This window comes from Pseudophryne corroboree, chromosome 3 (assembly GCF_028390025.1).
Source record: "Pseudophryne corroboree isolate aPseCor3 chromosome 3, aPseCor3.hap2, whole genome shotgun sequence".
In the NCBI taxonomy this organism is placed as follows: Eukaryota; Metazoa; Chordata; class Amphibia; order Anura; family Myobatrachidae; genus Pseudophryne; species Pseudophryne corroboree.
Window position 1 is genome coordinate 568396834 of NC_086446.1, and position 21319 is coordinate 568418152.

Below are 21319 nucleotides of genomic sequence, written 5' to 3' on the forward strand. Positions count from 1 at the left end.
CCAGGCACACAAACAGTCGAGGTTTCAAGGATAACCAAGCTTGTTCACAGGTGACTTAATCAGTACATCATTGAATTTGATTTAACATCTGTGCTCAGCCATGGATATCGTTAAAACCTGGACCATTAGGGTGCTCTGAGGACCGCTTTTGGAAACCTCTGCCTAAGGGGTTAATAAAAGCAAATCATCACCCACAACAGTTACTGTTATTGCTTACATTAGCTATGCTAGAAGCAATTATCAATATGCCTTATGTTCTTAGCTATATCAAGTTTATTGTCCTCTATAAAATAAATAAGTAACCATATTAGTCTGTCATGGTGTTAAGAGAGCCAGTATGATATACCAGCAGATGGAATGCCGGCTGTCAGAATACCAACAGCGTTATCCCGTCTGCCGGAATCCCAGCAGAGAGTCCCCTCACAGGTCTGCTGCGCTCACCACGCTTCGCTTGCTGCAGGTTCTATTCCCACTCGGTTGGTGGTGTGGACCCACCAACCGAGTGGGAATACTGGGCTGGTGTTAGGCTTCCGTCCGTCAGTAAAATATCCGGCTGTCAGGATTCCAGCGTTGGTCTCCTGAACACCGGGATCCCGACAGCCGGCATTTTAACTGCATCCTATGTTAAGTAATGAAAGCTAATCAAAAACTAATTAAATGAAATTGCCAATTACCTGCACCCTCATACTGGAGGTACACATATGCTCCCAATCCCAGATATTGTTTTACTGGGCAGGTTTGAGTACTCTACCCTACAAGGCTGACATTGTTGTTAAATGCCAATTACAGTCACACTGCATCAGCCGCTAGCCGACATTTGTTTTCCTAATACTATAAAAGCCATAACACTGAAGGACCTGCAGTTAGAAGAGAACACGTATGACATAGCATACAGTGTCTAGAGAGTATCTTAATGGATGAGCTGACACATTGATCAAATGAAAACAGTATACTGTTACAATGATGACATCAGAAAATGGAGTACTACAGACACACATTAATTCCCTTCATGTTATAGCCTCAGCCAATATTTGCAGAATTAGAATTGAAGTGTGATACCTTAACGGTGCAATGGAACTGGAAATGACAAATGAGCAATCTGATCTGCAAGGATTTGTGATGTCAAAGCTTCATTGTTAAACATATCCTCAAAGTTTACATACAAGCCTCTGAACTAGGAGAATAACTTTCTCCAAGAGACACAGACGTCAGCCAACCACAGTAGACGTCTGCACACAAAGCATCAGTGTGCACTGCACTCACAGGTGGTCCTGATGGTCCAGTTGGTCCTGCAATCCCAGGATCGCCTTTACTGCCCTGCAAAACAAAGTAAAGGGTTTCTATCTAGCAATCATTTGACAAAGCTACCCAAGTCCATGAGCTAGCCACAAATTATATACGTATGTACCCTATCTCCTTTTGGTCCGGCTGGTCCTGGAACTCCAATTGGTCCGGGTGTCCCCTATTATACAGAGAGACAGGAGATTATTAATATAATTTTGGCCTGATTCTAACGCGTACAGCTCGGAAAAAAGCAAGTAGAAGAGAAATCAATTTACGCAGGCAGTCAAGTTATCTTTGGCTAGTTACAGTTTTCAGCATTGAGTCTAAACAGATCTTCTAAACATTAGGAGAAGATATACTGTAGATGAGAAAACGACACACTGTATCCTTAAAGTGAATGTATGGCAAGCATTAAAATCAAATGTATCGGAACTGTCATCCTGCCCGCTCAAGGCTGAAAAGGGTAACTTGATGAAGACATATTGGTTTAGTGACATATTTAAAGCATCAACACTAATACAAAGTAAAACAGATGAACAAAAATTAAGGAAAAAGGTTTTGCATCATTTCAAGAAGGTAGCTTAGCATGCAATTTGTAAATCACCATGCTGCAGAAATGGATGCATTTATAGAGGTCAAAGGGTCAGGCCACATAGTTTGCTTTTCACTTCTTCTAATGATTCCCCTCACACTAAAAACACTTGTATGAACCAGTAGGTATAGGCAAAGAGCTATTATGTATCATGCTTGGTGCTACTGAGATATGTACTCAGCAGCCGTACTGTAGAGTCAGGCAGAGTACGTGATCCCAACGTAACTTTCATTTCCGCCTTGCTGCTTGCAGAAAGACCACACTGAACTCTAATTCCAAAACAGCATATTTGGTAGGTGTTTAGTAAAAAAAAAAAAAAAGTCTAGGATCTGGAATATAAATCCACAATTAATGTATGCCACTAACAAAGTAATGCCGTACCTATGGGGTTTAGGTAATAAGGTGCAATTTCCATGAACTGGTGTGATTTTGTCATTTAAGCCAGCATATTTAAAGCGGCAATATTTTAACGTGGTTTTGCCTTTTAAATTATTGCTGCTTTAAATCTATGGGCTTAATCACTAAAGTAATGCTAGTTACTGGAAAATGCACCTTATTTCATATACTCCTAGTCTTAATTCATATTTACAAACGGACAGTACTTACAAACCGACAGTACTTTAAAAACTGTTATACATAGTCCTAAACTGCTCCTTGAGGACTTCTGTAGCCGCCTTCTTTATCATAGATCCTGTCTACAATGTGGCACCATATGAATGTAGGCTGGCACTGCTACAGAAGATAGCAAGTCCATTGGATTTATCACAATAGAAACATTTAAAGGGGGTTGTAGGAAAAACAGGAGGAATGCCCTGTGATATTCCATAGCCACATAACTGCTAATAAACTGGCCTAGATTGTCTGGTTCTTATGTTGAGTTTCTATTTACAGGATACACCTGTATGTAATCTCCACAGATGGATGGAAGTCAGCCAATTATAACTACAGTATAAAGTTAGTGCTGAAAGACACAAATCTATACATTTACAGCCAATCCTGGTCTAAAATCCAGAATTAAATAACAAGTTCTGAATATTACTATACTGAATATATGAATATGGTTAAAAAAGGATGTGTCAATATAGACAGTCGTAGACATCGTATATGAACGGGTTAAAAATAGTTTAGTTATCTAGAAGGATTCCTATCTATCAAGTTGTGTTGATTGCTTGGTAATTGAAGTGTAGGGAAGCTTACACGGGTGGCTGTATAAATGCTTGATAGCATACAGCCTTATAAAGAAGCCTGATGATATATTGCGGAGGGCAAGCTGGTCTCTAATTTTCTCATTAAGGCTAGAGCTATATTGGTGACTTGCTATTGTGCGTTTGTGCACATGAACATTCTGATTTGTCAGCAATGGATCATATGATTTATCTCCTACAATTAATCGCTAGCCTCGGGTTACAAAGACCTCCTGAAGTTACAGGCAAGCAGTGGGAAGATGTTTGTTCTACACTGCCTGCAGGGGCGTAAGTTTATCCCAGTCACCGGGAGGCAAGCTGAAGCTTGGTGCCCCCCTCCCCTATTACTGTATTGCAAACACAACTTACAAAATTCCTTAGATTGCCCTCTCAGCCGGTCTACAGGGACCGAATCCCACAGTGGATTGTCAGGGCTCCAGTTATACCGTCATAGAGCAGTCTGTACCATACAGAATCAGCGTTCAGCGGCGGGTCCCATTTTAGGGGTATATTTACTAAAGTGTGAGTTTTTAGAACTGTAGATATTGCCCATAGCACCCAATCAGATTTGAGCTATTACCTTTCGGAAGGTGCTAGATAAATGATAAGTAGAATCTGTTTGGTAGCTATGGGCAACATCTCCAGTTCTAAAGAAACCCGCACTTTTACAAATATACCCCTTATAGTCCAACAGTAGCGGCGTCACTTGCTGCAGCGCAGGCTGAGCGGTACCAGGCAGGAGCAGTCCTGTCCTCTATAGATGGTGTTAGCAGGGCTATTAACTCTGCGGCAGCAGCAGATGTGTCACAGAATTCCGCTGGAAGAGCAGTGGTCACATTTGGATCCAGCTGTGAACCACACAGGTGTTGCTGTATATGTGCAGGTGCCCCTTCAGGGCTTGGAGCCTGGAGGCAGGAGTCTCCATTGTCTCTGGGAGTTACGCCACTGACTGCCTGTCTGTAAAGTTTAGGAGGCTTTTGTACCTAGGACTAGCTATTTTAGTCATGTGATTATGTGAGATAAATGCCATTTTTGTGCTATTAATGCTCTTGTAAGTGTGTGATATGTGCTTGATGTGTGCGTGTGTGTGTCACTAGTCAGACTGTCATGTAGAACAATGTGCATTTTGTTGCTAATGTACCTCACACTTTTTTATTTAGCACAACAGTAACTGGATCCAACTAATTACTTCACTACAATTGAATTATTTGCTCACATGGTATGTATGTTTCATTGCTTAACAACCAAAAATCTAAATAGTAAGTTAAGCTATTAGAACATTTTTACAAAAGTTCTTTTAAAAAAATCAATATAAATTGAACTGAGTTTTTCTGTTGCTTGTAGGTTGGGGGGAGTCATGTGATAGCGAACAGGCTGCAGTTAAGAACAGATGGGGCAAGGCAAGGTAGGAGAGATGTAGGTTAGTGTAATGGAGTTAGGACTCACCGGTGGACCAATTCTGCCGTCTATACCTGAAGCACCCTGGACAGCAGGGCAGAATGTGAATACACATGGAGGGGGGAGGGCAATAGAAGGGGGAAAACAGGGAGGGAGGGGAAATGTGAGTGAAGCAGCAACTGAAAACATACATACACTTATATTCCCTTATGATCAGCGTCAGCTGTGAGAACACAATTTACCAAGGTAAAAGTGCATGGCACATTGGTACAATAGATAAAATGAAGGTTGACCTATTATTAAATGCAGGAATACATCTGTGATGGGAGGACACTTGTTTTTGGAAATGTACAGTAGTTGGCGGATGCAGACATTACAGGCTAACATCACGTCACTGCCTTCAGGTGAAACAAGGCCATTTAATAAGTGATCTGTCTTAAAATATAACTAGCAGGGATGCCAGGTACTTTCAACTCATATTGTAAATGTGGCTGCAACAGTAAGATTTAAGAACTTTTTAACATTTTTTCTTTGAAATATAATTATAGGTCTTACACAAATGTTTGATTTTGGCTAAATATTTTATCTTTCAACGGCGTTCAAGCATTATTACTGGTGCCCTAAACCCTGGGCCTTGTAAGCCACATATATTCCTTGCCCAAACTTATAGCATCAATTCACTTGTGCTGCTCTGATTTATAAAAGGCAATACATGTGACTTGATTTCCTCCATGCTAATAAATGCAGAGGTTGACAAAATGACTCACCATAGAGCAATGCAATGCCTGCCCATATTATCATTGTGTCTTTATCTGGCTGCCCTATGTAATATAGTTTATTGCAAGCTTCGGTGGTAATCAATTTACTGTGCAAACAATTGTCACAAGTGTACGAGTATGTTTCCTCACAGATACGGTAGCCTTCACATTAATCTGAATATTCTACCATACATGAACTGGTGGTAGACAGATCACACCTCAACACAGCCAAAACACAATTCATATATGTTATAAGGATATGAAATGATACAATTCATAAATAAAAGTGCACACAGCAATTCCAAAGTCAATTTGTTAAACATCTGCACAATACAAAACATGCTGACCATTAGTGTGGTTATGCACACTCCATACGACAACCAAGTCCAAACAATTATACATTCACATCACTGGCGCAGCTACAGTGGGTGCTGGCCCTATGTAGCCCTGGTTGTCATGTACTGCTGAGTGGTGCAGAGCCAGGGAGGCTGGGGGTGTAGTATGGTAAGCCGGCTGTCGGGGTCCCGGCGCACAGCATACCGGCGCCGGCATACCGACAGTGTGGCGTGCGCAAATGAGCCCCTTGCGGAGCTACACACGCCACGCTATCTATTCTCCCTCCAGGGGGTAGTGGACCCCCAAGAGGGAGAAACGGTGTCAGTATGCCGGCTGTCGGGATTCCAGCTCCGGTATACTGTGTGCTGGGACCCTGACAGCCGGCAAACTGAAGAGCACCCGAGGCTGGAGCAGCAAAAACAAAGTTAGCTATGGGCACAGACAATATTTTGTTCTGCATCTGATTCATATAGTCTAAATCAGTGGTTCTCAAACTCGGTCCTCAGGACCCCACACAGTGCATGTTTTGCAGGTAACCCAGCAGGTGCAAAGGTGTATTAATTTCTCACTGACACATTTTAAAAGGCTCACAGGTGGAGCTAATTATGTCACGTGTGATTCTGTGAAGAGATCTGCAAAACATGCACCGTGTGGGGTCCTGAGGACCGAGTTTGAGAACCTGTGGTCTAAATGGTATAATTTATAATATGTGTGGCATGAGACCAGCTGGAAGCCTCTATAAGCTGCAACATACAGTATAGCTGCTTTATCGTTGTAGCATAATTTGATATATGTCTATGTATAATATATAGTATATAGGCCCAGATTTATCAAGCCTTGGAGAGTGATAAATTGCACGGTGATAAAGTAGCAGACAATCAGCTCCTAACTGCCACATTACAGGCTGTATTTGAAAAATGAGCTGGATGGTTGATACTTTACCACTGTGCTATTTATCACTCTCCAAGGCTTGATAAATCTGGGTCATAGTTTCTTACTGGAATTCTACTCATCCTACATTAAGAAAGGATAGTTAGATTATTGCTGTAGGAGGGTAAAATATGCATGTTCTTCTGCCCTCAGTGACAGAGCAGGACATACAACGTTAGTGCCACAAATACTTACTGGTAAACCCAAAGGACCTTTGTCTCCTTTATCTCCTTGGCTGCCCTTCTCCCCTCTCGCACCACTCTCTCCCACTTCACCCTGGAGAAACGAGACAAACGCAATTGTACCAGACTAAACCAAAAGGTGGAGACTAGACAAACAATCACTGAAGTATACTGGCATATTGGGATATATTGAAATCATATTGGGATATATTGAACCTTAATTTTACAAAAGTTGCACTTTCAGACAACTATTAATCAAATATAAATATATCAAATATATTTATAAGACAACACATAAAATATATACCCTGTGCTGCTCAATTGTTTTAGTGTACAACGCATTAGAGATGCCTCAGCTTACCAGATGAAAACAGTACAGTGTTAGGTAGCAACAATTCTCCATGATGGTAAATATGGAACTTGCCAGGGACCAGTGACTATAAGTGATTTACACTGAATGTGTGCTACAATGAATTGCACACCCTCAGTCAGCCACCCAGCTTTAATCATCAACTACTTTTCTCTTGGCCCACATCTTTGTCCTGGGATGGCAATGATGGTAGATACCCACTATGGGGATGCTACTTGGTTAATGATTTCAGTGATGCCTTCATTGATCTTAAAGGGATTTGCTTGTCCAGGCTGTTAAACGGTATACGTCTTTCTCGCTGTGGGTAGACATGCCCCCGATTTGAGGGGGCACAGAGACAGGCACTTTCACATCTTTTAATTAAGCATCCCCCCGAACACCCCCTCCCTCTGCCTCCCCTCCCTCCTGTGGGAAGCTATAGTAAAGGCAAAGAAAAGCATTGGGGGAATAAAGGAGGAGGGTGGCTAAGTGAATAGGGGCAGCGGCAGGTGAGAGAGATAGAGCGGAAGGCTGTGGGAGGGTTGTGGGAGAGGAGCGCCAAATTACTGCTTTGTCCTAGGTGGCAAAAATCCTACTTTCGGCCCTTGTGTAAGCAGCAATGAAAATTCTGGGGGGAAGAGATACATGTGGAGGAGGCGGGGGGATACCCAAGATGGAGGAATGTCCAAAAAGTGGCAATCCCTTTATGGTCATTTACTACATAATCATTGTTCATGTTTCCTGTATCATAATGGCCACTGATCTAGCTACTTAGGAGGTGTGCTGCAGTAAATAACAGATTTCCAGACAGTTATTTACATAATAAACTAAAAGGAAATGACTAAGGACCTATATCCAATGCGGGCTCAACCCGCCCAGCAAAGGGATGCAGAGCAGGTAGGCGCCAGGATGGAGAGGCGCTCTCCCTGCTCTGTAGCCCCGCTGTCTGTTGTTGCCGCTGGCAGCTGCTGCGCCCTCACAATGAGGACAATCACGGCCTAAAAGTGGGCTGAGCTATACAGTATCAAGGGGCGTGGCTACACAGACTTAAAGGCTTGGAGCAACATGGACCTGTGGGGGCGGAGCTACATGGACGGGACCAGGCCAGGGCTGCATGTAACAGAATTATGATCTGCTGTTACCTGAAGCGAGAGTAAGTGAGGGTGTGTGTGTGTGTGTGTGTGTGTGTGTGTGCGGCACCAGTACTGTGTGCATTTTGTGCACAAGTGGCACCAGTACTGTGTGCATTTTGTGTATAAGTGGCACCAGTACTGTGTGCATTTTGTGTATAACTGGCACCAGTACTGTGTGCATTTTGTGTATAACTACCACCAGTACTGTGTGTATTTTGTGTATAACTGGCACCAGTACTGTGTGCATTTTGTGTATAAGTGGCACCAGTACTGTGTGCATTTTGTGTATAACTGGCACCAGTACTGTGTGCATTTTGTGTGTAAGTGGCACCAGTACTGTGTGCATATTGTGTATAAGTGGCACCAGTACTGTGTGCATTTTTTGTATAAGTGGCACTAGTACTGTGTGCATTTTGTGTATAGTCGGCGCTGCTGCTGTGTGCTTATGTGTGCAGGCGGTGCTGCTGCTGTGGGCATTATGTGTGCAGGCGGCGCTGCTGCTGTTGGCATTATGTGTATAGGCGGTACTGCTGCTGTGGGCATTATGTGTGTAGGCGGTACTGCTGCTGTGGGCATTATGTGTATAGGCGGTACTGCTGCTGTGGGCATTATGTGTGTAGGCGGTACTGCTGCTGTGGGCATTATGTGTGTAGGCAGCGCTGCTGCTGTGGGCATTATGTGTATAGGCGGTACTGCTGCTGTGGGCATTATGTGTATAGACGGTACTGCTGCTGTGGGCATTATGTGTATAGGCGGTACTGCTGCTGTGGGCATTATGTGTATAGGCGGTACTGCTGCTGTGGGCATTATGTGTGTAGGCGGTACTGCTACTGTGGGCATTATGTGTGTAGGCGGTACTGCTGCTGTGGGCATTATGTGTATAGGCGGTACTGCTGCTGTGGGCATTATGTGTGTAGGCGGTACTGCTGCTGTGGGCATTATGTGTGTAGGCAGCGCTGCTGCTGTGGGCATTATGTGTATAGGCGGTACTGCTGCTGTGGGCATTATGTGTATAGGCGGTACTGCTGCTGTGGGCATTATGTGTGTAGGCGGTACTGCTGCTGTGGGCATTATGTGTATAGGCGGTACTGCTGCTGTGGGCATTATGTGTGTAGGCGGTACTGCTGCTGTGGGCATTATGTGTGTAGGCGGTACTGCTGCTGTGGGCATTATGTGTGTAGGCAGCGCTGCTGCTGTAGGCATTATGTGTATAGGCGGTACTGCTGCTGTGGGCATTATGTGTGTAGGTGGCGTTGCTGCTGTGGGCATTGCACCTTAGCTGCAAGCTGACCTTTAGTAAAGTGTGGGAGGGCGCAAATTTATAGTTTGCAGGAGGGCACCGAACACCCTAGCACCGGCCCTGCCTATATCAGTCTAAGCTCTGTTCTTCCGAGCATGTATGGGGGCTGGAGGTTCTATCGCTGTGGAAGTATAAGCCCATAAGCGCTCTACTTCTGATGTCCTGGTCTCTTCCTTTGCTCAGAAAAGCAGTGTAAGGGCCTTGGGACAGAATGAGTGCTTATCTCCAGGACCACTAAACCCAGGCCCCATAGCAGTATAAAGTATTGTCACAGCTGTAGTTATGTCCCTGCCATCATGCTTAGTAAGGGAAAAAAACCTGTTCAGGTCTACTTAGGCATTAGTGTTTACCTTTTGGCCAGGAAGACCAGGTGGACCCTTTGGGGGGGAAAAAGACACAAATTTTATATCGTAATTATAAAAGTTGACATTTCACATGCTATAAAGAAAAGTGTAACTCTAAAGGATAGCATAGCACATAATATACCAAGTTACCACACTAAATTCAATTATATGACAAATGCATACATTTTGTGTTGTGTGTAAATCATAGGAAATATCACAGTGGCATTCTCATCAGGAGATATATTAACTGTGGCACAGTGGTTAACATGGCTGCCTCATAGCACTCAACAGGGGTTTATTTTCAAGCAGAGCACTATCTGTGTGGTGTCTGTATGATCTTCCCATGTTTTGTGGGTTTGCAAAACATACCAGCAGATTAACTGGCTTCTGACAGGGGATGGAGGAGAATGATTCAGTATTGTTTGTAAAGCACTGCATAATATGATGATGCTATTTACATAAGGGATAATAATAATTTCACTCTCAGTTATCTCTCAGTAGAAAATATCTTGCAGTGTAATGAGCAGCTGAGAAATGAAACATGGAAAGATGGGCAATAGCAATTCCAGCAGAGGGCAGCAAAGGCCAGGGAATTGCATGCAAGCGTTTAACAGTGAAGAGCATTTTGCATATTAAACAAGTAAACAATTTTGACTTAAAAATGTATTATATTTTTGTATTGTGCACAAACCTGCTCTCGCTTTCTATTTAAAGTTATGTTTCTATTTATACTTAATGTTCCCACTGTAAAACACTGCAATCTTTGCTGGCACATTAAAAAGAGAGGAGAATAATAATCTAGAAGTATACTGTTAAATTAAAAGCAATGTATGCCATTATAAATGGATAGCATTTTTGTCACCAATAACCCCCACCGATGACCATACGCAGCCATGCTGCTCAGTAATACACACAGTGCATCATTTTCAAAGCTGGAAATTGTGCAGTACTAAAATATCTTTGCCTGTATGTGCGCTTCTATTTGTGCAAGTTTCCCTACAGTAGGGATGGACATCGATGGTCGATGTTTCTGAACCATCGATGTTTTCCTTTCGATGGTAGTGTTTTTAGCATTAAATGGTGGCCTCCCGATGTTTTTCACCATCGAATGATAGTCATTCGATGGTGTTCCGATGGTGTCTTGTTTTTTCTATTTCCTAATAACTATGCCTCCCCTTGCTGCTCCTAAGTTCATTCAGAGGCTGTCTGACACTCTCTCTGCTTCACATGAGCCTGCTCAGCCAGTCCTCTCACCCCCTCCCCTCTCTAGGCTGCTGCTAGGCAACATGGGAACACTGCTAGCTGTGATTGGCTCTCACTGACTCATGCTGCATTCAGACTGCAAATGCCGGATCCTACCCGGTAAGACAAACGTGTACTTACCGGGTGGGATCCGGCATTTGCACTCCGCTGCTGGCTTTCCGACCCGGCAATATACCGGGCCGGTTGCCATAACAACGGAGCGCGCAGCAGCAGCAGGGGCGGGGGTGGAGGCGGTGTCTCATCTCCAGCGCCGCCTCTCCCTATCTTGTGAATGGGAACCGTGTCGCATCGACACGGCTCCCATTCACACCGCACCTGACCCGGTAATCAACCCGGGTAAAACCCTTCTTTTTTACCGGGTTGATTTACCGGGTCAGGCGACCCGCTAAATCGGCCAGTGTGCTTTCACATCGCACACTGACCCGGTTCGACACGGCAATATGCCGTGTCGGTACCGGGTTATTTGTGCGATGTGAAAGGGGTATCAGAGAGCCAATCAGAGCACAGACCTCACCCTGCAGCAGCAGCAAAAGCCACAGACACACGGAGCTCAGGAGGATTCAGAGGAGGAGACAGAGTGACGTCACTGAACTTTATATCAGCTCAGGCAAGCAATAATTATAATAATAAGTAGTACACAATACAACTAGCAACATACAGTTGTGAATGTCAGATACAACAACACTAATTAATAAACTGCAGCAAGGTGCATACACACTGGGCTTTCTTGCCCAGCGATGATCGCTGACATTGTTGGGCTGAAAAGCGCTCAGTGCATACACACTGAGCGCTTTTCCCCCCTGCCCAGCGATGTCAGCGGGGGTGAGCGGATTTCCATAGCAGGACGTTATGGAAAGCCTCTCACCCCACCGTTCATCTACTGGTAATACCAGTAGATGAACGGCGGCTGCCAGCGATTAAGCGGGAGCGCGCATCAGCACTCACCGCTTGTGCAAACACACTGGGAGGCTTTGAGCTGAAAGTAGCTCAACACACCAAAAGTGACCTGCTCTCAGCGCAACATCATCCAGTGTGTATGGGCCTTTAGTATTACCACCACACCCAGGCAGTGACTACCATATCATCAGCATAGATGATGTAGTGGTTAGCATTACTGCCTCACAGCACTGAGGTCATGCGTGGGTTTCCTCCGGGTACTCCGGTTTCCTCCCACAATCCAAAAATATACTGGTAGGATAATTGTCTCCCAGTAAAAATAACCCTAGCGTGCATGTGTGTGTACATGTAATAGGGAATATAGAGTGTAAACTCCACTGGGGCAGGGACTGATGTGAGGGATATGGACAAAGTCCTTGCTTATGTTTTTGGACTGTGGGAAGAACCAAGAGAAAACACAAAAAAACATGGAAAGAACATACAAACCCCACACCATAATCATCGGAATTGGTCCCATGTGAGACAGCAAAGCAAACCGTGTACTGAGCCAGTTGCCATCCACATTATTGTGAATAGGTACTGAAGTCTGAACCTTATGTACCAAACTCCAAAAAGAGTCCCAGGTTACCGCCATCTGGCTCTGATGGTGAGAGTCGCTGCAGCAGCACCCTTTCTATATATTACTTCATCATTGGGCATTGTTTGTGTATATTATATATGTATATTATACACACAATGTCCATTGATAAAGTAATATGTTGCTAAGTGTCTGGTCCTGCCCCCGATCACAATTCCCACCTTGCCAATGGAAATGCAGGCTTTTGCGCATGCACTAGTCATATCAATAGTTTTCACCATCGAATACTTTTGATGCGATGGTTAGTAACCATCACATCGAAAGATTCAGTGGTGGAGCATTGCCATCATATGATGGTTTGCTTTCAATGTCCATCCCTACCCTACAGTTCCTCCAAATAGCATAGGTTTCGGCGGCGTGGCTTTGCGGGATGGGGGCGTGGTTTCGCAGGACAGGGGCATAGCTTCGTGTCCCACTCCCTACCCCCGTTTTTGAGAGATTGGGGGTCCGGGAGATGCGCCCTGGCCCCAGAGACTAGAATTACTTCAGTGCCGGCTTCAACATGGTGACAGGAGCCGTGTTACTGCACCACGTAATATTACAGTGCAGCACCCGGCTCCTGTCGCTGAGCAGGAGCCGGCGCTTTGGCGCCACCCCTCGGCGGGCCGCACCCCCCGCATCCACCTTCTGACGCCACTGGCTAAGGGTACAGTTACCACCTGTTCAGGATTCCATCATACAGTCCCTAAATCATCAGTGCTGTCTAATCACAACAAGTTAGTGTCTGGGAAATTCAACATTAAGGGCATGTGGATGCACTGAGGCATATATATGGGCATGTGGAGGCACTGAGGCATATATTGGGGCATGATGGGGTCTTGAGGCATATAAAGGGGCATAAGGGGGCTTTTCATTATAATGATTAGATAATGACCTAAAATTTGTTTGTAGCCCTACTGCAGTTTTGGCCACACCCCTTGCCACATCCCCTTTCTGGGAAAATGAAAAGTTGGTAACCCTATATACATCTTTTTATCCACTCCAAACTGCACCCATCCATCTGCTTTATGGAGTAGCGATCATCACTATCAGCCCTCATACTGTATGCACCGGCCGTATACCTGGTACAAAATCAGACAGATCTCTGTGTATGCTCACCTCGGCATAACCTGCGATTGTGGCAACAGTACATGGCCAAGACCAGCCCTCAGAATACTTTGATTACATGCAAACACCCTGCTGCCACCCAGTTACTGTACATCCATTCAGTCATAAGTGGAGATGTGATTGAGTGGTGTATGACTGAGTGTGATCAGCCAAGGAGCATGCACAGTACTACAATTTGCCTCAGCACCAGTGCCTCTGTTTCCTCTGGACACCTAGGGGGGGAATTCAAATGTTTGAAAAGTCAGTTGGGTATCTGTTTTTTCCTGTCTATTAGATAGGAAAAACAGACACCCAACTGACTTTTCAAACAATTGAATATCCCCCATAGACTCACTCACATGTTGGGGAGGCATCTCTCAGGACTAGAGAGCAGATCTGCACCTTTATGTGCGCAGTGTGAGTTGTGCTGCACATTGAATGCATGTGATAAAAAGCACAAGATTACCTGTATGAGGACTTACCACAGGCCCAGGAACACCAGGAGGTCCAGGTGGTCCCAATACCTAGAATAAACCAAACATACTAATGTAATGGACTAACTTCAGCATACTGCAGCCACTTGTTTACTTTTTGGATGAATAAAACTAAAACAGAAATTAGCTTATTTAATATAACTACTATTAAAATATATATATGTAAAACTTTCAGGAGCTTGTCGGAACTGAAGATATTAGAGAAAGTCCTGACTGTGTTTTCCCACAGTTACAGGCCACTGCAATCAGCCCTTTATCGAACTTTTGCAGAAGATCCCTCATAACAGACAACTATGGAGGTCATTCCGAGTTGATCTCTAGCTGCATTTGTTCGCAGCGATCAGGCTAAAAACCGGCAATTCTGCGCATGCGGCGCAATGCGCATGCACGTCGTTCGGGCACAATGAACGATGTAGTATTGCACAGGGTCTGCATTTCAGTCGCACTGGTGGCCGCAGAGTGATTGACATGAAGTGGGCGTTTCTGGGTGTCAACTGACCGTTTTCAGGGAGTGTTCGGAAAAACGCAGGCGTGCCAGGAAAAACGCAGGCGTGGCTGGGCGAACGCTGGGTGTGTTTGTGACGTCAAAACAGGAACTGAATAGTCTGAAGTGATCGCAAGCGCTGAGTAGGTTTTGAGCTACTCTGAAAGTGCACAAACAAACTTTGTAGCCGCTCTGCGATACAACCGTTCGCACTTCTGCTAAGCTAAAATACACTCCCAGAGGGTGGCGGCATATCGTTTGCACGGCTGCTACAAACTGCTAGCGAGCGATCAACTCGGAATGACCCCCAATAGCTTCCAAAGGAACAATAGCATCTGGAAAGTACGCAGATTAGTCTATAAATACCAAATGGCTGCAAAAATATGCAACAAAATCTATTTTCACTTCAATTCCTTCCACTGGAGGAGCTCTAACAGTGAATTCTCTCAAATAAGATAGTGCAGTACACAGAGTAAAACTCACAGTGAATTATAAAACTTGTTGCATATGATAAATGGTGTCCCAGCCAATCAGCTCTCAACTGTCATGTGTTTGCAAAAAATGGCAGTTGAGAACTGATTAGCTGAAGCACCAATTATGATACATGAGTTTTATCCTTTACAACAAGTTTTATCACTCGTTGATAAATGAGCTCCTTAATGCTGCGCGCTGCTCAGATACTACTGAGCCATATAAAAGTCTGCAGGCCAACATTTCCCCGCAGCTCTCATAAAGCGTAATATGTAACATATCATAGGAAAGTGCAGGTAGCAGAGTTCACATTAAGGGGGTCATTCCGAGTTGATCGCTAGCTACCGTTGTTCACAGCGCAGCGATCACTGGAAAAAACTGCTAATCTGCGCATGCATATGCACCGCAATGTGCAGGCGCGTCGTACGGGTACGAAGTGCATTGTGATTTTGCACACGTTCTAGCGAAGCTTTCATTCGCACGACCGAACGCTGGAAGATTGACATGAAGTGGGCGTTTCTGGGTGTCAACTGATCGTTTTCAGGGAGTGCTTAGAAAAACGCAGGCGTGTCTGGGAAAACACAGGCGTGGGTGGGTGGGCGGGCGAACATGTGACGTCAAAAGCCATCCCTCCGTTGTTAGAATCAACGCACACGAAGAGTAACTACAGGGCTGGTCTTGTTTTGCACAAAATGATTTTGCAGGCGCTCTGCTGCACAAGCGTTTTCACTTCTGCAAATACACTCCCCGGTGGGTGGCGACAATGTGTTTGCACGGCTGCTAAAAGTAGCTAGCGAGCGATCAACTCGGAATGACCCCCATAGACCAAAGAAGGAATACAGCAATCCGGGAGTGATGCTTAAACATAAATATGTGTAGATAGCATGTCAACATAACAGCAATGTTTCTTTCGGGCACATCAAGCACTTCACTGTTATGCTGACATGAGAAATAAACATTTATGTGTAAGCATTTTTCCTGGAGTGCCATATTCCTTCTTCAATCTAAATATTTATTCCTGTGGCACCTGGATTTATTTTACAGTTGCGATTGAGTGTCCAGCTTTTATTCTCTCTCTCTCTCTCTCTCTCTCTCTCTCCTTCAAAACAAGGTAAGTTAGGAGTGTGACAATCACTTACCGAGTTTCCAGAATCTCCTTTGTCTCCAGAGTCGCCCTTCTCTCCCTAGTTGCAATGTATTAATTAATATAGCTTTAGATGATGTCAAGACGCAGGCATTTCTTAAACAGCAGGAGAATAGGAAGCAATTGTCATCGGAGAATACACTTTACATGACTTATAAAATGGCCAGATCTAAACTAAGGTCAGATGGTTGTAAAGCAAGTCATGCCCCATGGTGTACCCTTTACTCTAGGGGTGGGCAACATGCGGCCCGCGGACCGATCCTGCCTGGCCCACTGTGCCCCATCAGAGTGCAATGACAAGCAGCCCGAGAGGCTGAGCCGCTTGTCATTACGCTACCCTGCTCCCAGACGCGGCGCCGCTGAGGAAATCCCGGTCACGTCACAGGGTCAGCTGACCGGGATTTCCTCTGTTGTTATGCGCTGGGCGGCACGGGGAATGGGCAGTGAGCAGGAGCAGTGGCCAGGCCCGGCGACAGGGGGGGTCGAAGGGGACACCCGTCCCGGGCCCTGACATTGTGAAGGGGCCCCAAGGTCCAGCGCCGGCAGCAGCATGGCATAGATTTAAATAATTGTATAGGTCACGGCATTGCGCCAGCCGTGAACCGCCCGCTGTGTAATTGAAAGCATTTAGTAGTATCTGCAGGCCCGTGTTTGCCCCTCACTTCCCCCAGCTAAGAGCTCAGCCTCAGGTCAGCTGTCCAGAACTCTGGTAGGCTGACAGCCAGTCCCCGTGTGACGGAGCTCTAGTCACTCGCGACCCTGCATCCTGACCTCTCCGAGTCCTTCCCTTCAGTGTGAGTGTGAGGAGCATGAGTGGCCAAGGAGGAGCGGGACTCAGGCAGGCTGGCAGCTTGTTTCGGAGACGTCACAAGGAGCCTGATTAGCAGCGGCTGTGTGTTGCTGGTAAGTATGTGCGCTGCAGGCGCGCTCTGTTCTCCAGGAGTTTGTTTGGGGTGGGCTGCGGGAACATATGGATACATCTGCAGCCGGCAGCTGCTACTGTGGGGTGGGATGGGCAAGAGGGGGTTTGTGGATGGCTGCTGTGTGTGGAGCGCGGGAGGCGGGTGTCGGATGCCGGCTGCTGTGTGTGGAGCGCGGGAGGCGGGTGTCGGATGCCGGCTGCTGTGTGTGGGGAGGGGGTGTCAGATGCCGACTGCTGTGTGTGTGGAGGGGGGTGTCGGATGCCAGCTGCTGTGTGTGGAGGGGGTGTCGGATGCCGGCTGCTGTGTGTATAGGGGGTGTCGGATACCGGCTGCTTTGTGTGAAGTGGGGGAGGAGGTGTCAGATGCTGGCTGTTGTATGTGGAGTGGGAGAGGGGGCTGTCAAATGCAGTGGGTGGGGGGGTCTCTCTGGCTGCAGCTATACTGACAGGGGGTATCTCTTTGGCCACTGTTATATACACCATAGTCTGCCCACCGCCGCTGTGAATGCTGGGAAGCACATCCCAGCATTCACAGCGGCGGAGAACAGCCCATGGTGAAGCAGAGGGACAGCAGCAGCAGCAGCGCCTCCACCAATTACACAGCCCTGCTGTGACTACCTCCTCCCCTTCCCTCCTCCTCCTTGCCTGGGGTCTCTGCAGAAGCTGCACCGAGGAGCCTGAGCCAGTGGAGAGAGTAAGTATAATTCTTTCTTTCTTTCTTTCTTTCTTTCTTTCTTTCTTTCTTGTCTGCCGTAATGTGTAAAAACGGGGGGTGCTGTCTGCCGTAATGTGCAAAAAGGGGACGCTGTCTGCCGTAATGTGTAAAAAGGGGGACGCTGTCTGCCGTAATATGTAAAAAAGGGGACGCTGTCTGCCGTAATGTGTAAAAAGGGGATGCTGTCTGCCGTAACGTGTAAAAAAGGGGACGCTGTCTGCCGTAACGTGTAAAAAAGGGGGATGCTGTCTGCAGTAATGTGTAAAAAAGGGGGACGCTGTCTGCCTTAATGTGTAAAAAGGGGGACACATTGTCTGCCTTAATGTGTAAAAAGGGGGACACTGTCTGCCGTAATGTGTAAAAAGGGGGACACTGCCGTAATGTGTAAAAAGGGGACGCTGTCTGCCGTAATGTGTAAAAAGGGGCATGCTGTCTGCCGTAATGTGTAAAAAAGGGGACGCTGTCTGCTGTAATGTGTAAAAAGGGGGACGCTGTCTGCCGTAATGTGTAAAAAAGGGGACGCTGTCTGCCTTAATGTGTAAAAAAGGGGGACGCTGTCTGCCGTAATGTGTAAAAAAAGGGGGATGCTGTCTGCCTTACTGTGTAAAAAGGGGGACACTGTCCGCCTTAATGTGTAAAATTGGGGACACTGTCTGCCGTGATGTGTAAAAAGGGGGACACTGTCTGCCGTAATGTGTAAAAAGGGGGACACTGTCTGCCGTAATGTGTAAAAAGGGGACGCTGTCTGCCGTAATGTGTAAAAAGGGGGACGCTGTCTGCCATACTGTGTAAAAAGGGGACTCTTTTTGAGTATTTTGTGTGTAGCCCTCGAATATTCGCTGGAAGTGTTAAGCGGCCCCCCACCTGAAATAATTGCCCACCCCTGCTTTACTCAAAAGGCTGCATCCTTTGCTCGGACACCAACACTTCTGACCTCCAGAAGTGTTGAATAGGATGTAAAAATGTAGTAGTACTACATGAAACATTATTCAACGGAGTTTGGGGGTGATTCCGAGTTGTTCGCTCGCTAGCTGCTTTTAGCAGCATTGCACACGCTAAGCCGCCGCCCTCTGGGAGTGTCTCTTAGCATAGCAGAATTGCGAACGAAAGATTAGCAGAATTGTGAATAGAAATTTCTGAGCAGTTTCTGAGTAGCTCCAGACTTACTCAGCCATTGCGACCAGCTCAGTCCTTTTCGTTCCTGGTTTGACGTTACAAACACACCCAGCGTTTGCCCAACCACTCCCCCGTTTCCCCAGCCACTCCTGCGTTTTGCAACTCGAACGCCTGCGTTTTTCCGCACACTCCCATAAAACGGCCAGTTTCCGCCCAGAAACACCCACTTCCTGTCAATCACACTATGATCAGCACAGCGATGAAAAAGCTTTGTTATGCCGTGAGTAAAATACCTAACTTTTGTGTAAAATACCTAAGCGCATGCGCTCTGCGAACCTTGCGCATGCGCAGTACGCGACTAATCGCAGTATAGCGAAAATTGGCAACGAGCGAACAACTCGGAATGACCCCCTAAATTCAATTAGCAGCGAGTTGGGTCCTGTGAGACATTTTCACAGCACACTGCATTTGCAATTCAATTCCAAACTCTCACTGAATTTTCCCAGCAAATTCACATTTTTTGTGCAGGTGAAAAATCAGGTAAAAGCTGTAATATAAGGTAAGGATATCAGGGCACAATGCGGAATCTCTGGTGCACCCCTTCCAATGAATGATTACAAATTTGGAGGTGTTTAAATAGTATCATTTGGCCAATAAACACGTCTGCTTTCTCTAAATATGAATCTAAGGTGAATTTCTCTAAAAAGCTCAATAATGGGTTAAATGATGTAGGACATGTATGTAGTAGTGTGTATTGATGGGAGAAGCGTTTTAGGACTTGCAGATGCGAGCTAGTAGTATTTTTTCCAGAAACATTTTAAAACTTGTATAAAAACACTGAAAAATCACTTATTTTAGGTGCAGATTAATGTCTGACAAACAGTTGCTGTCTAACAATTTTCCACTATTAATAAATAAAATGCAAAAATCAGACACCTTTTAAGAACCCACAGTACTTTCCTCATGGCCACTAACAGCCTTCTATATTGCACTACTTTCTTAGTTGCCACATTTATGAGTTACAGGATGATTTCCCCACTTTCACTTGAAGTTATCCCAGGTCACTTATTGTACAAAAGTTTTGCGACCGCGCCGCAATCCTGCAAATTGCCATATGTAACTGAATCTCTTATTTTATAGGTGTGTGCGTTGCTGCATTGTGTACACTATTTCATCTAATTGAATGGACCCGATAGAGTAGCAATGTCTATAATACATTTCTTACTCGGTATAAAAAATGTATTTAAAGAAGAAGCATATGCTTACCGTAAGCCCTGGAAGCCCAATTGGACCTGGAAGACCTGGGGGTCCTGGAACGCCTTGGTCACCACGTTCTCCTTTTTCACCAGTGGGGCCATCCAGGCCCTGATAAAATAACAAATTTCTCATTAAGGCAGCACTGTATTTGCCAGAATTTAAAAGAATAGCTTTCAAGGGGCAACATTTTTTGCTTTGCTTTGAACACCAGACCTATGCGGGTTTAGTGGTGGCTCTGTCTAAAGGGGCCTACACACGGTGCGATTCTGCTTAAAGGCCGATTTTGACTTTGCGATTTCCCTTGAACTCCCTGGAGCCCAGAACCACTGATATTGAATATACACACAGTGCAATTTTGGCTATGTGCAAATTTGACTATACTAGAAACTAGACTAAACTTTCTGGTTAAAATTGACCTGCCTGCACAGCCTATTTTTTCTTGCGATACCAACCCCGCGGGAGTGTGCATCGGCATCGCAAGTTGTATATACGCGGTGTGATATGTACTATGTTTTCTACCGATATGGACTACATAGTCCATATCAGTCGTTCATATCGCACCGTGTGTATGCGGCTTAATGTCATTGGCGGAGATGAGTTCCACCACCTCTCCAGGACCACTTTAAGCCCTGGTTCTATGTCATTGTGTTACTAATAATAAATAATGATAGGATGAAACACATTGTACTGTTTTGAATTTAGAAGCAACTACATCAGCAAGTGTCACTTTAGTTGCTTCTTTTAAATACATAAGGTCAAAGTTTTTCAACTCCACTCCTCAAGGAATATTAACAGTGCAGATCTCATGTCAAAATACAATGTAACTAATATTTACATGGAACTAAGGGCCTAATTCAGACCTGATCTTAGCCCTGCAAAATTTTGCAGGGCTACGATCAGGCACACTGACATGCGGGGGGACGCCAAGCACAGGGCTAGTCCACCCCGCATGTCAGGCCTGCCGCTTCCCTGCAGAAGCACAAAAGCATTGCACAGCGGCGATGCTTTTGCACTTCAGGAATAGCTCCCGGCCAATGCAGCTT

General features: G+C 45.5%; 1 protein-coding gene across 1 annotated transcript in view; it reads right to left on the reverse strand.

Annotated features, from left to right (window-relative positions):
* The window catches only part of LOC135056328 (collagen alpha-1(XIII) chain-like), a 220543-nt gene that overhangs the window by 38931 nt on the left and 160293 nt on the right, over window positions 1-21319 (reverse strand). The window contains exons 27-34 of the mRNA XM_063961321.1: window positions 20286-20384; window positions 16262-16306; window positions 14156-14197; window positions 9797-9823; window positions 6678-6758; window positions 4507-4542; window positions 1409-1462; window positions 1264-1317 (exon numbers count right to left, since the gene is read on the reverse strand). Of these exons, the coding sequence (XP_063817391.1) occupies window positions 1264-1317; window positions 1409-1462; window positions 4507-4542; window positions 6678-6758; window positions 9797-9823; window positions 14156-14197; window positions 16262-16306; window positions 20286-20384 (438 nt within the window). The remainder of the gene's footprint in view (window positions 1-1263; window positions 1318-1408; window positions 1463-4506; window positions 4543-6677; window positions 6759-9796; window positions 9824-14155; window positions 14198-16261; window positions 16307-20285; window positions 20385-21319) is intronic.